The sequence below is a fragment of the Columba livia genome, chromosome 2 (genome assembly GCF_036013475.1).
Source record: "Columba livia isolate bColLiv1 breed racing homer chromosome 2, bColLiv1.pat.W.v2, whole genome shotgun sequence".
Taxonomy (NCBI): Eukaryota; Metazoa; Chordata; class Aves; order Columbiformes; family Columbidae; genus Columba; species Columba livia.
The window spans coordinates 162833799-162848623 of NC_088603.1; the positions used below are offsets into that span (position 1 = coordinate 162833799).

The window sequence follows — 14825 nt, forward strand, 5'->3', positions numbered from 1 at the left end:
TACTGCGACCCCCATCCCAGCACTGCCACCCCTGCACTGTCACCCCATCCCAGCACTGTCACCCCATCCCAGTACTGCGACCCCCATTCCAGTACTGTCACCCCCATCCCAGCACCGTGACCCCCATCCCAGCACCATGATCCCCATCCTGGAACCATGATCCCCGTCTCAGTGCCATGATCTTCATTCCAGCACCACAATCCCCGTCCCAGCACCATGATCCTCATCCTAGCACCATGATTCCCATCCTGGTGCCATGATCTTCATCCCAGCACCATGATCCCCATCCCAGCACCATGATTCCCATCCTGGTGCCATGATCTTCGTCCCAGCACCATGATCCCCATCCCAGCACCATGATCCCCATCCCCGTGCCACGATGCCTGTCCTGGTGCCACCATCCCCTCCCGGCACCACAGTCCCCATCTGGGCACCGTGATCCCTGTCTCATCACCACGATCCCTTTACCAGCACCGTGATCCCCACTCCGGCAGCACCGCACCGCACCGGCTGTGCCGGGGGGTGCCCCGGTGTCCCCTCCCCGCAGCGTCACCCCATCCCATCCCGCAGGTACCAGGCGGAGTTCGGCTTCACCATCCCGGGCCGCGCCGTGCTGGTGGACGACGTGCGCGTCCGCGGCACCGGCAGCAGCGGCGTCAGCTGCGACACCCCCCTGGAGCCCAGCGGGAAACTGCCCCGCGTGGAGACCGTGAGAGGGGGTTTGGGGGGTGCGGGCGGTCCGGGGGGGTCTGGGGACGCGGGGGTCCCGTGGACCGGGGTGACCCGCGGGGTCCCGCAGGTGACGCGGTGCTATTTCGAGGAGGGGTACATGGACACCCCGGTGTTCCTGCTGGAGGAGCTGGGCTGCGGCCACAGCATCCCCGGCCCCGCCATCCTCATCGACAAGAACAGGTGGGCACGGGGGACCAGAGAGATAATGGGGACCCCAGGGGGGTGATGGGGACACCAGAGAGCCAATGGGGACCCCAGGGGGGTGATGGGGACACCAGAGAGCAAATGGAGACCCCAGGGGGGTGATGGGGACACCAGAGAGTCCATGGGGACCCCAGGGGGGTGATGGGGACACCAGAGAGCAAATGGAGACCCCAGGGGGGTGATGGGGACACCAGAGAGTCAATGGAGACCCCAGGGGGGTGATGGGGACACCAGAGAGCCAATGGAGACCCCAGGGGGACAGTAGGACCTCAAGGGGATGGGGGGACCCCAGAGAGCCAATGGGGACCCCAGGGAGGTGATGGGGACCCCAGAGAGCCAATGGGGACCCCATAGGGGTGATGGGGACACCAGAGAGCCAGTGGAGACCCCAGGGGGGTAGTGGGACCCAGGAGGGGATGGAGAACCCAGAGAGCCAATAGGGACCCCAGGGGGGTGATGGGGACACCAGAGAGCCAATGGGGACCCCAGCGGGGTGATGGGGTCCCCAGAGAGCCAATGGAGACCCCAGGGGGACAGCGGGATCCCAAGGGGCTGATGGGACCCCAGAGAGCCAATGGGGACCCCAGGGGGACAGCAGGACCCCAAGGGGTTGGGGGGACCCAGAGAGCCAATGGGGACCCCAGAAAATCGATGGGGACCCCAGGGGGACAGCAGCACTCTGTGGGAGAGATGGGACCCCAGAGAGCCAATGGGGACCCCAGGGGGACAGCGGCACCCCAAGGGGGTGATGGGACCCCAGAGAGCCAATGGGGACCCCAGAGGGACAGCGGGAATCCAAGGGAAAGGTGGGGACCTTGGGGGGATGTTGGGGACACCAGAGAGCCAGTGGGGACCCCAGTGGGACAGTGAGACCCTGAGGGGATGGTGGGGACCCCAGGGGGCTGATGGGGACCCTGGAGGGCTGGTGGGGACCCCAGGGAGCTGGTGGGGACTTTGGGGAACTGGTGGGACCCCACGAGTCTGGCAGGGACCCCAAGAAGCTGGTGGGACCCCGGGGAGCTGGTGAGACCCCAGGGAGCTGGTGGGGACCCTGGGGGGCTGATGGGGACCCCAAGGGGCTGGTGGGACCCCGGGGAGCTGGTGGGACCCCAGGGAGCTGGTGGGGACCCTGGGGGGCTGATGGGGACCCCAAGGGGCTCGTGGGACCCCGGGGAGCTGGTGGGACCCCTGTCAACCCCGTGTCCCCATGTCGCGGAGCCGCCCCCTGTCCCCCCAGCACCATCGTGGTGGAGCCGGGCTGCACCGCCAGCATCACCCAGTTCGGTGACATCGACATCGCCGTGGGCTCAGGGACCCCACGCGCCGTGGGGCCGCAGCTTGACGCCGTCCAGCTCTCCATCTTCTCCCACCGCTTCATGAGCATCGCAGGTTGGGGGCAGCACGGGGGGCGGGGGGTACCAAGGTCACTGTCACTGTCCCAGTGAGCTCAGCCCAAGGTCAGTGTCACTGTCCTGGTGAGCTGAGCCCAAGGTCAGTGTCACCATCCTAGGTGAGCTCAGCCCAAGGTCAGTGTCACCATCCTAGGTGAGCTCAGCCCAAGGTCAATGTCACTGTCCTGGTGAGCTGAGCCCAAGGTCAATATCACCATCCTGGTGAGCTCAGCCCAAGGTCAATGTCACTGTCCTGGTGAGCTGAGCCCAAGGTCAATGTCACCATCCTGGTGAGCTGAGCCCAAGGTCAATGTCACTGTCCTGGTGAGCTGAGTCCAAGGTCAATGTCACTGTCTCCAGTGAGCTCAGCCCAAGGTCCGTTTCACTGTCCTGGTGAGCTCAGCCCAAGGTCAGTGTCACTGTCCTGGTGAGCTGAGCCCAAGGTCAGTGTCACTGTCCCGGGTGAGCTGAGCCCAAGGTCAGTGTCACTGTCCCCAGTGAGCTCAGCCCAAGGTCGGTGTCACTGTCCCCAGTGAGCTCAGCCCAAGGTCAATGTCACCATGTCCCGTGTCCCATGTCCCACGTCCCCATGTCCCCTCAGAGCAGATGGGCCGTGTCCTGCAGCACATGGCCACGTCCCCTGACCCCATGTCCCATGTCCCCTGATGTCCCCTCAGAGCAGATGGGCCGTGTCCTGCAGCACACGGCCATGTCCCCTGACCCCATGTCCCGTGTCCCATGTCCCCTCAGAGCAGATGGGCCGTGTCCTGCAGCGCACAGCCATGTCCCCTGACCCCGTGTCCCATGTCCCATGTCCCCTGATGTCCCCTCAGAGCAGATGGGCCGTGTCCTGCAGCGCACGGCCATCTCCACCAACATCAAGGAGCGCCTGGACTTCTCGTGCGCGCTGTTTGGGCCGGACGGGGGGCTGGTGTCCAACGCGCCCCACATCCCGGTGCACCTGGGCGCCATGCAGGAGACCGTGCAGTTCCAGGTGGGGCTTGGACCCCCGGGACCACCCCCTGGGACCCCCCGGACAGTCCCCAACGCCCCCGGTGCCCTGCAGATCCGTCACCTGGGCGAGGAGCTGCGGGACGGGGACGTGATCCTGAGCAACCACCCGAGCGCCGGCGGCAGCCACCTGCCCGACCTCACCGTCATCACCCCCGTGAGCCGCCGGCCGAGTGCCGGGCACCCCGGGCACGGGGACACCCTGGGCACGGGGACACCCTGGGCGTGGGGACACCCTGGGCACGGGGACACCCTGGGCATGGGGACACCCTGGGCACGGGGGCACCCTGGGGTGCAGGGACACCCTGGGCATGGGGACACCCCGGGGTGCAGGGACACCCTGGGGTGCAGAGACACCCTGGGCGCAGGGACACCCTGGGCATGGGGACACCCTGGGGTGCAAGGACACCCTGGGCACGGGGACACCCTGGGCATGGGGACACCCTGGGGTGCAGGGACACCCTGGGCACGGGGACACCCTGGGCATGGGGACACCCTGGGCATGGGGACACCCTGGGGTGCAGGGACACCCTGGGCGCAGATGGGGACACCCTGGGGTGCAGGGACACCCTGGGCATGGGGACACCCTGGGGTGCAGGGACCCACCATCTGGTTTGCAGAGACACCCCCAGGATGCAGGGACCCCCTCGAGGGCACAGAGACCACCCCCAGGGCACAGGGACACCGTTGGGGTGCAGGGACCCCCCTGGGGTGCAGGGACACCCCTGGGGTGCAGGGACCCCCCAGGATACAGGGACCCCCTAGGGCACAGGGACAACCCCGGGGTGCAGGGACACCCCCAGGGCACAGGGACCCCCCAGGATACAGGGACCCCCCCATGGTGAAGAGACCCACCATCTGGGTTGCAGGGACACCCCCAGGATGCAGAGACCCCCCCGGGCACAGGGACACCCCCAGGGCACAGGGAACCCCCTGAGGTGCAGGGACCCCCCAGGGCACAGGGACCCCCCTGGGGCACAGAGACCCCCCCCCAGGGCACACAGACACCGCTGGGGTGCATGGACCCACCATCTGGGGTGCAGAGACCCCCCTGGGGTGCAGGGACCCACCATCTGGGGTGCAGAGACACCTCCAGGATGCAGGGACCCCCTCGAGGGCACAGGGACACCGACGAGGTGCAGGGACACCCCCCAGGAATCAGGGACACCCCCAGGGTGCAAGGACCCCCACCAGGGCACAGAGACAACCCCAGGGCACAGGGACACCCCCAGGGCACAGGGACACCACTGGGACGCAGGGACCCCCCTGGGGCACAGGGACACCCCGGGGCACAGGGACACCCCCAGGGCACAGGAACACCCCTGGGGCACAGGGACACCACTGGGTCGCAGGGACCCCCCTGGGGCACAGGGACACCCCCAGGGCACAGGGACCCCCCCGGGGCACAGGGACCCCCAGGGCACAGGGACACCCCCAGGGCACAGGGACACCCCCGGGGCACAGGGACCCCCCAGGGCACAAGGACCCCCCCGAGGTGCAGGGACCAACCTGGGGTGCAGGGACCCACCCCCTGGGCTGCAGGATCCTCCTGGGGTTCAGGGACTCCCCCAGGACACAGGGACCCCCAGGCTGCAGGGACCCCCACCATGATGCAGGGACCCCCACCATGACACAGGGGCCCCGAGGGTGCAGGGACCCCCGGCGGGACACAGGGACCCCAGGCTGCAGGGACCCCGGTGGGACACAGGGACCCTAGGCTGCAGGGACCCCACCAGGACACAGACAGCCCCCCCACAGCACAAGGACACCCCCAGGGCACAGGGACCCACCCCTGGACTGCAGAGACCACCCTGGGGTGCAGGGAGCACCCTGGGGATCAGGGACCCCCCTGTGCATAGGAACCCTCCCCAGGGTGCAGGGACCCCCACCAGGGCACAAGGATCCCGAGGGTGCAGGGACCCCGGTGGGACACAGGGACCCCGTGGCACAGGGACCCCGGTGGGACACAGGGGCCCGGTGGGACACGGGCACCCCATGGCACAGGGACCTCGGTGGGGCACAGGGACCCCAGGATGCAGGAACCCCGGTGGGACACAGGGACCCCCAAGCTGCAGGGACCCCGGTGGGACACAGGGACCCCAGGACGCAGGAACCCCAGTGGGACACAGGGACCCCCTGGCACAGGGACCCCCCACAACACAGGAACCCCAGTGGGACACAGGGACCCCGTGTTGCAATGCCCCCCGGTGGGACACAGGGACCCCCATGGCGCAGGGACCCGGTGGGACACGGGCACCCCATGGCACAGGGACCCCGGTGGGACACAGGGACCCTGGGACGCAGTGCCCCCCCCAGCACAGGGACCCGGTGGGACACGGGACCCCGTGTCGCAGTGCCCCCAGTGGGACACAGGGACCCCAGGACGCGGTGCCCCCCGCACAACACAGGGACTCCGGTGGGACACAGGACCCCGTGGCGCAGTGTCCCCGGTGGGACACAGGGACCCCAGGACACAGGGACCCCGGTGGGACACAGGGACCCCATGGCACAGGGACCCCGAGACGCAGTGGCCCCCACAGCACAGGGACCCGGTGGGACACGGGACCCCGTGTGGCAGTGTCCCCCCCAGCACAGGGACCCCGGTGGGACACAGGGACCCGGTGGGACACGGGCACCCCGTGTCGCAGGGACCCGGTGGGACACAGGGACCCCATGGCACAGGGACCCCAGTGGGACACGGGACCCCGTGTGGCAGTGTCCCCCCCAGCACAGGGACCCCGGTGGGACAGAGGGACCCGGTGGGACACGGGACCCCGCATGGCAGTGTCCCCTCCAGCACAGGGACCCCGGTGGGACAGAGGGACCCGGTGCGACACGGGACCCCGCGTGGCAGTGTCCCCCCCAGCACAGGGACCCCGGTGGGACAGAGGGACCCGGTGCGACACGGGACCCCGCGTGGCAGTGTCCCCGGTGGCAGCGCGTGTGCCCGCAGGTGTTCTGGCCCGGCGAGCCCCGGCCCGTGTTCTTCGTGGCCAGCCGCGGGCACCACGCGGACATCGGGGGCAGCACCCCCGGCTCCATGCCCCCCCACTCCACCGCGCTGTGCCAGGAGGGGGCCACCTTCCTCTCCTTCAAACTGGTCCAGGGCGGCGTCTTCCAGGAGGAGGGTGCGGACCTGGGGACAGGGGGACAGGGGGACAGCGGGGATGGTGGGCACAGTGGGGATGGTGGGGACAATGGGGATGGTGGGGACAATGGGAACGTGGTGCGGACCTGGGGACAGGGGGACAGCGGGGATGGTGGGGACAGTGGGGATGGTGGGGACAATGGGGATGGTGGGGACAATGGTGATGTTGGGGACAATGGGGACGTGGTGCAGACCTGGGGACAGGGGGACAGCAGGTACAGCGGGGATGGTGGGGACAGTGGGGATGGTGGGGACAATGGTGATGTTGGGGACAATGGGGACGTGGTGCGGACATGGGTACCTGGGGACAGCAGGGCTGGTGGGGACAGCAGGGATGTGATGGGGATGATGGGGACAATGGGGATGTGGTGGGGACATGGGGACAGAGGGACACCGGGGACAGCGGGGATGTGATGGGGATGGTGGGGACAATGGGGATGTGGTGTGGATATAGGGATAGCGGGGACAGCGGGGACAGTGGGGATGTGACGGGGATGGTGGGGACAATGGGGACGTGGTGGGGACAATGGGGACGTGGTGGGGACCCGGGGACAGGGGGATAGTGGGGACAGTGAGGACAGCAGGGATATGATGGGGATGGTGGGGACAATGAGGATGTGGTGGGGACAATGGGGATGTGGTACGGACGTGGGGACAGAGGGGATGTGACGGGGATGGTGGGGACAATGGGGACGTGATGTGGACATAGGGACAGTGGCGACAGCGGGGATGTGACCGGGATGGTGGGGACAAAGGGGACGTGGTGAAGACATGGGGACAGGGGGACAGTGGGGACAGTGAGGATGTGACGGGTATGGTGGGGACAATGGGGATGGTGGGGACAATGGGGATGTGGTGGAGACATGGGGACAGGGGGACAGCAGGGATGTGACGGGGATGGTGGGGATGCAGTGGGGACAATGGGGATGGTGGGGACAATGGGGACAGTGGGGACATGATGGGGACAGTGGGGATGTGATTGGGATGGTGGGGATGTGATTGGGATGGTGGGGACATGGGGATGTGATGGGGACGGTGGGGACATGGTGGGGACAGTGGGGATATGGTGGGGACAGTGAAAATGTGGTGGGGACAGCGGGGATGTGACTTGGGACGATGGGGGTGTAGTGGGGACAGTGGGGCTGTGGTGGGGATGGCTGGGACAGTGGGGATGTGGTGGGGACGATGGGGACACAGTGGGTACATCAGGGACACAATAGAGATGATGGGGACAGTGGGGATGTGGTGGGGACAGTAGGGATGTGGTGGGGACGATGGGGCACAATAGGATGGTGGGGACAGTGGGGATGTGGTGGGGACATCAGGGACATGCTGGGGATGGTGGACATAGTGGGGATGTGGTGGGGACAGTGGGGACATGGTGGGGGTGGCGGAGACATGGTGGGGACAGTGGGGACAATGTGGTGATGGCAGGGACATGGTGGTGATGGCAGGGACATGGTGGGGACAGTGGGGACATGGTGGGGACAGTGGGGACATGGTGGTGATGGTGGGGACATGGTGGGGACAGTGGGGACATGGTGGGGACAGTGGGGACAATGTGGTGATGGCAGGGACATGGTGGTGATGGTGGGGACATGGTGGGGACAGTGGGGACATGGTGGGGACAGTGGGGACATGGTGGTGATGGTGGGGACATGGTGGGGACAGTGGGGACATGGTGGGGATGGCAGAGACATGGTGGTGATGGCAGGGACATGGTGGTGATGGTGGGGACATGGTGGGAATGGCGGGGACATGGTGGGGATGGTGGGGACGTGGTGAAGATGGTGGGGACATGGTGGGGACAGTGGGGACGTGGTGGGGATGGCGGGGACATGGTGGTGGTGGTGGGGATGGCGGGGACATGGTGGAGATGGTGGGGATGGCAGGACACAGTGGGGACATGGTGGGGACAGCAGGGACATGGTGGGGATGGCGGGGACATGGTGGTGATGGCGGGGATGGCAGGACACAGTGGGGACACGAGGGACAGCGAGGACACGACGAGCGCGGTGGGGCCGCGTCCCCATCCCCGCTGACGCGTCCCTGTCCCCAGCGGTGACCGAGGCGCTGATGGCGCCGGGCCGTGTCCCCGGCTGCAGCGGGACCCGCGCCCTGGGGGACAACCTGTCGGACCTGCGGGCGCAGGTGGCGGCGAACCGGCGCGGCATCCGCCTGGTCACCGAGCTGATCCAGCAGCACGGGCTGCCCGCCGTGCAGGCCTACATGGGACACATCCAGGTGGGGCTGCCGTGCCGGTGTCCCCTGGGGTCACCTTGAACCCCCAATGTCCCCCGGTGTCCCCCTGGTGTCCCCTTGAACCCCCAGTGTCCCCCAGTGTCCCCCTGGCCAGCACGGGCTGCCCGCTGTGCAGCCCTACATGGGACACATCCAGGTGGGGCCGCCATGGTGCTGTCCCCTTGGAGTCCCCCCAGTGTCCCCTTGGAACCCCTGGTGTCCCTCCGATGTCCCCCTGGTGTCCCTTTGAACCCCCAGTGTCCCCTGGTGTCCCCTGGTGTCACCTTGGACCACCAGCGTCCCCTGGTGTCCCCCTGGTGTCCCCTTGAACCCCCAGTGTCCCCCAGTGTCCCCCTGGCCAGCACAGGCTGCCCTCTGTGCAGCCCTACATGGGACACATCCAGGTGGGGCCGCCATGGTGCTGTCCCCTTGGAGTCCCCCCAGTGTCACCTTGGACCCCTGGTGTCCCTCCGATGTCCCCCTGGTGTCCCTTTGAACCCCCAGTGTCCCCTGGTGTCCCCTGGTGTCACCTTGGACCACCAGCGTCCCCTGGTGTCCCCCTGGTGTCCCCTTGAACCCCCAATGTCCCCCCGGTGTCCCCTGGTGTCCCCTTGAACCCCCAGTGTCCCCCTGGTGTCCCCTTGCACCCCCAGTGTCCCCCAGTGTCCCCCTGGCCAGCACGGGCTGCCCTCTGTGCAGCCCTACATGGGACACATCCAGGTGGGGCCGCCATGACGGTGTCCCCTGGGGTCACCTTGAACCCCCAATGTCCCCCCGGTGTCCCCCTGGTGTCCCCTTGAACCCCCAGTGTCCCCCGCTGTCCCCCTGGTGTCCCCTTGAACCCCCAGTGTCCCCCAGTGTCCCCTGGTGTCCCCTTGAACCTCCAATGTCCCCCTGGTGTCCCCCTGGTGTCCCCTTGAACCCCCAATGTCCCCCTGGTTTCCCTCTGGTGTCCCCTTGAACCCCCAATGTCCCCCTGGTGTCCCCGTGGTGTCACCTTGAACCCCCAGTGTCCCCAGGTGTCCCCTGGTGTCCCCTTGAACCCCCAATGTCCCCCCGGTATCCCCCTGGTGTCCCCTTGAACCCCCAGTGTCCCCTGGTGTCCCCTTGAACCTCCAAAGTCCCCCTGGTGTCCCCCTGGTGTCACCTTGAACCCCCGGTGTCCCCCTGGCCAGCACAGGCTGCCCTCTGTGCAGCCCTGCATGGGACACATCCAGGTGGGGCCGCCATGGTGCTGTCCCCTTGGAGTCCCCCCAGTGTCACCTTGGACCCCTGGTGTCCCTCCACTGTCTCCCTGGTGTCCCTTTGAACCCCCAATGTCCCCCCGGTGTCCCCTGGTGTCCCCTTGAACCTCCAATGTCCCCCTGGTGTCCCCCTGGCCAGCACGGGCTGCCCGTCGTGCAGGTCCACATGGGACACATCCAGGTGGGGCCGCCATGGCGGTGTCCCCTGGGGTCACCTTGGACCCCTGGTGTCCCTCCGGTGTCCCCTCAGTGTCCCCTTGGACCTACCAATGTCCCCCTGGCCACCGTGGTGTCCCACTGGTGTCCCCATGTGTCATGCAGGCCTACATGGGACACATACAGGTGGGACCGCTGTGTCGGTGTCCCCTGGTGTCACTTTGGACCCCCAGTGTCCCCCCGGTGTCCCCCTGGTGTCCCCTTGCACCCCCAGTGTCCCCCAGTGTCCCCCTGGCCAGCACGGGCTGCCCGCTGTGCAGCCCTACATGGGACACATCCAGGTGGGGCCGCCATGGTGCTGTCCCCTTGGAGTCCCCCCAGTGTCACCTTGGACCCCTGGTGTCCCTCTGGTGTCCCCCTGGTGTCCCCTTGAACCCCCAATGTCCCCCCGGTATCCCCCTGGTGTCCCCTTGAACCCCCAATGTCCCCCTGGTGTCCCCCTGGTGTCCCCTTGAACCCCCAGTGTCCCCTGGTGTCCCCTGGTGTCCCCTTGAACCCCCAGTGTCCCCCAGTGTCCCCTGGTGTCCTGTTGAACCCCCAATGTCCCCCCGGTGTCCCCTGGTGTCCCCTTGAACCCCCAGTGTCCCCCTGGTGTCCCCTTGAACCCCCAGTGTCCCCTGGTGTCCCCTGGTGTCCCGTTGAACCCCCAATGTCCCCCCGGTATCCCCCTGGTGTCCCCTTGAACCCCCAATGTCCCCCTGGTGTCCCCCTGGTGTCCCCTTGAACCCCCAATGTCCCCCCGGTGTCCCCTGGTGTCCCCTTGAACCCCCAGTGTCCCCCAGTGTCCCCCTGGCCAGCACGGGCTGCCCTCTGTGCAGCCCTACATGGGACACATCCAGGTGGGGCCGCCATGGTGCTGTCCCCTTGGAGTCCCCCCAGTGTCACCTTGGACCCCTGGTGTCCCTCTGGTGTCCCCCTGGTGTCCCTTTGAACCCCCAGTGTCCCCTGGTGTCCCCTGGTGTCACCTTGGACCACCAGCGTCCCCTGGTGTTCCCCTGGTGTCTCCTTGAACCCCCAGTGTCCCCCGGTGTCCCCTGGTGTCACCTTGAACCCCCAGTGTCCCCCTGGCCAGCACGGGCTGCACAGTGGGGGACACATCCAGGTGGGACCGCCATGGTGCTGTCCCCTTGGAGTCCCCCCAGTGTCCCCTTGGAACCCCTGGTGTCCTCCCACTGTCCCCTCAGTGTCCCCTTGGACCCACCAATGTCCCTCTGGCCACCATGGTGTCCCACTGGTGTCCCCATGTGTCATGCAGCCCTACATGGGACACATCCAGGTGGGGACTGTCATGGCGGTGTCACCTTGGTGTCCCCCTCGTGTCCTCTTGGACCCCTGGTGTTCCTTTGGATGCCCCAATGTCCCCCTGATGTCCCTCCAGTGTCCCCTTGGACCTCCTGGTGTCCTCCTGGTGTCCCCTTGGACCCTCCTGCATCCCCCAATATCCCTCTGGTGTCCCCTTGGTGTCCTCCCCAGTGTCCCCTCGGACCCACCAATGTCCCCTCAGTGTTCCTCTGACCACTGTGATGTCCCCCGGTGTCCCCACATGTCGTGCGGGTCCACATGGGCCACACCCAGGTGGGACCCACCATGACAGTGTCCCCTGGCCCCCAGTGTCCCCTGGCCCCCCTGGTGTCCCCCAGCCCCTGTGACCCCTATGTCCCTGGTGTCCCCCAGTCCCCGTGACCACGGTGTCCCCGCGGTGTCCCTGTGTCCCCCAGCCCCCGTGACCGCGGTGTCCCCGCGGTGTCCCCGCGGTGTCCCCCAGTCCCCGTGACCGCGGTGTCCCCGCGGTGTCCCTGTGTCCCCCAGCCCCCGTGACCGCAGTGTCCCCATGGTGTCCCCGCAGTGTCCCCCAGTCCCCGTGACCGCAGTGTCCCTGTGGTGTCCCCGTGTCCCCACGGTGTCCCCGCGGTGTCCCCCAGTCCCGTGACTGCGGTGTCTCCATGGTGTCCCCGCGGTGTCCCCCAGTCCCCGTGACCGTGGTGTCCCCGCGGTGTCCCGGTGTCCCCCAGCCCCCGTGACCGCGGTGTCCCCTCGGTGTCCCCGCGGTGTCCCCAGGCCAACGCGGAGGTGGCGGTGCGGGAGATGCTGCGGGGCTTTGCCGCGGGCGGGAGGACGACGCTGGAGGCTGAGGACCAGATGGATGACGGGTCCCCCATCCGGCTGCGGGTGCAGCTGGACCCCCGCGAGGTGAGGGGCTGGGATCCACCTGCCCCGGGATCCACCTGGCCTGGGATCTGCTCCAGTCCTGGGATCCACCTGCCCCTGGGATCCCCCTGCCCCGGGATCCACCTGCTCCTGGGATCTACTCCAGTCCTGGGATCCACCTGCCCCTGGGATCCACATGGCCCTGGGATCTGCTCCAGTCCTGGGATCCACCTGCCCCTGGGATCCACATGGCCCTGGGATCTACTCCAGTCCTGGGATCCACCTGCCCCTGGGATCCACCTGCCCCGGGATCCACCTGCCCCTGGGATCTACTCCAGTCCTGGGATCCCCCCACCTCGGGATCCCCCTGCCCCGGGATCCACCTGCCCCTGGGATCCCCCCACCCTGGGATCCCCCCGCCCTGGGATCCCCCCGCCCCGGGATCCACCTGCCCCGGGATCCACCTGCCCCTGGGATCCACCTGCCCCTGGGATCTACTCCAGTCCAGGGATCCACCTGCCCCTGGGATCCCCCTGCCCCGGGATCCACCTGCTCCTGGGATCTACTCCAGTCCTGGGATCCACCTGCCCCTGGGATCCACCTGGCCTGGGATCCACCTGCCCCTGGGATCTGCACCAGTTCTGGGATTCACCTGCCCCTGGGATCCACTCCAGTCCTGGGGTCCCCCCTGGCCCTGGGATCTGCCCTGGGATCCCCTCCCAGCACCGGGATTTCCCCCTCCCCCCCAAGTCCTGGGGTCCCCCCTGGCCCTAGGATCTGCCCTGGGATCCACCTGCCCCAGGATCCCCCCCAGCCCTGGGATCCCCCTGGCCCTGGGATCTGCCCTGGGATCCACCTGCCCTAGGATCCACCACCACCCCACCCCACCCCGGATCCACCTGCCCCAGGGATCCACTCCACCCCTGGGATCCCCCCGCCCCTGGGATCCACCTGTCCTGGGATCCACCTGCCCTGGGATCCACCTGCCTCTGGGATCTGCTCCAGTTCTGGGATTCACCTGCCCCTGGGATCCACTCCAGTCCTGGGGTCCCCCCTGGCCCTGGGATCCTGGGAATCCGCCCCCAGCCCCAGGATCCCGGAGATTCCCCCAGCGCTGGGATCTCCCCTCAGCCCCAGGATCCCCCCTGTTCCCAGGATGCTGGAGATCCCCCCAGCCCCGGGATCCTGGGGACCCCCCCATTCCCAGGATCCCCCATTCCCAGGACCCCCAGCCCCGGGATGCAGGAGATCCCACCCAGCCGGGCTTTGGGGAGCCCCCCGTTTGTGGGGGGCACATGGGACCACCCCATCACTGCTGTCCCCATTGTCCCCATTGTCCACCCTGTCCCCCGTCCCCTGTCCCCATTGTCCCCATTGTCCCCATTGTCCCGACTGCTCCCACTTGTCCCCATTGTCCCCACTGACCTCACTGTTCCCTCTGTCCCCCTGTCCCCATTGTCCCCATTGTCCCCATTGTCCCGACTGTTCCCACTTGTCCCCATTGTCCCCACTGACCTCACTGTTCCCTCTGTCCCCGTGTCCCCATTGTCCCCACTGTCCCCATTGTTCCCATTGTCCCCACTGTCCCCACTGTCCCACATCCTCATTATCTCCATTGTTCTTAACTGTTCCCACTGTCCCCATTGTCCCCCCTGTCCTCACTGTCCCCCTGTCCTCATTGTCCCCATTGTTCCCATTGTCCCCCTGTCCCCATTGTTCCCACTGTCCACATTGTCCCCACCGTCCCCCTGTTCCCACTGTCCCCACTGTCCCCATTGTCCCCACTGTCCTCACTGTTCCCACTATCCCCATTGTCCCCACTGTCCCCATTGTTCCCACTGTTCTCACTGTCCCCACTGTCCCCTGTCCCCATTGTGCCCTGTCCCCTGTCCCATGTCCTCTGTCCCGTGTCCTGTGTCCCGTGTCCTGTGTCCCCATTGTCCCATGTCCCATGTCCCATGTCCCGTGCCCCGTGTTCTGTGTCCCTGTCCCTGTCTGTGTCCCCTGTCCCATCCCGTGTCCCCTGTCTCACTGTCCCCTGTCCCATGTCCCCTGTCCCATCCCCTGTCCTGTGTCCCCTGTCCTGTGTCCCCTGTCCTGTGTCCCCTGTCCATGTCCCCTGTCCCCTGTCTGTGTCCCCTATCCTGTGTCCCCTGTGCCCTGTCCCCTGTCCCATGTCCCCTGTCCATGTCCCCTGTCCCGTGTCCCGTGTCCCCTGTCCTGTGTCCCATGTCCATGTCCCCTATCTGTGTCCCCTGTCCTGTGTCCTGTGTCCCCTGTCCCATGTCCCCTGTCTGTGTCCCCTGTCCTGTGTCCCCTGTGCCCTGTCCCCTGTCCCATGTCCCCTGTCCATGTCCCCTGTCCCGTGTCCCCTGTCCGTGTCCCCTGTTCTGTGTCCCATGTCCATGTCCCCTATCTGTGTCCCCTGTCCTGTGTCCTGTGTCCCCTGTCCCATGTCCCCTGTCTGTGTCCCGTGTCCTGTGTCCCCTG

The 14825-nt window shown here is 67.2% G+C and overlaps 1 protein-coding gene across 6 annotated transcripts in view; it reads left to right on the forward strand.

The window, feature by feature from the left end:
- OPLAH (5-oxoprolinase, ATP-hydrolysing) overlaps positions 1-14825 on the forward strand; it is a 43290-nt gene that overhangs the window by 18149 nt on the left and 10316 nt on the right. For all 6 annotated transcript variants that reach the window (XR_010470829.1, XM_065054712.1, XM_065054713.1 and 3 more), the window contains 8 exons: positions 571-709; positions 800-912; positions 2174-2325; positions 3161-3321; positions 3394-3495; positions 6292-6466; positions 8546-8730; positions 12246-12377. Coding sequence is in view for 5 of the 6 variants with exons in the window: in XM_065054712.1 (XP_064910784.1) it covers positions 571-709; positions 800-912; positions 2174-2325; positions 3161-3321; positions 3394-3495; positions 6292-6466; positions 8546-8730; positions 12246-12377 (1159 nt within the window). In the remaining variant the exon portion in view is untranslated. The remainder of the gene's footprint in view (positions 1-570; positions 710-799; positions 913-2173; positions 2326-3160; positions 3322-3393; positions 3496-6291; positions 6467-8545; positions 8731-12245; positions 12378-14825) is intronic.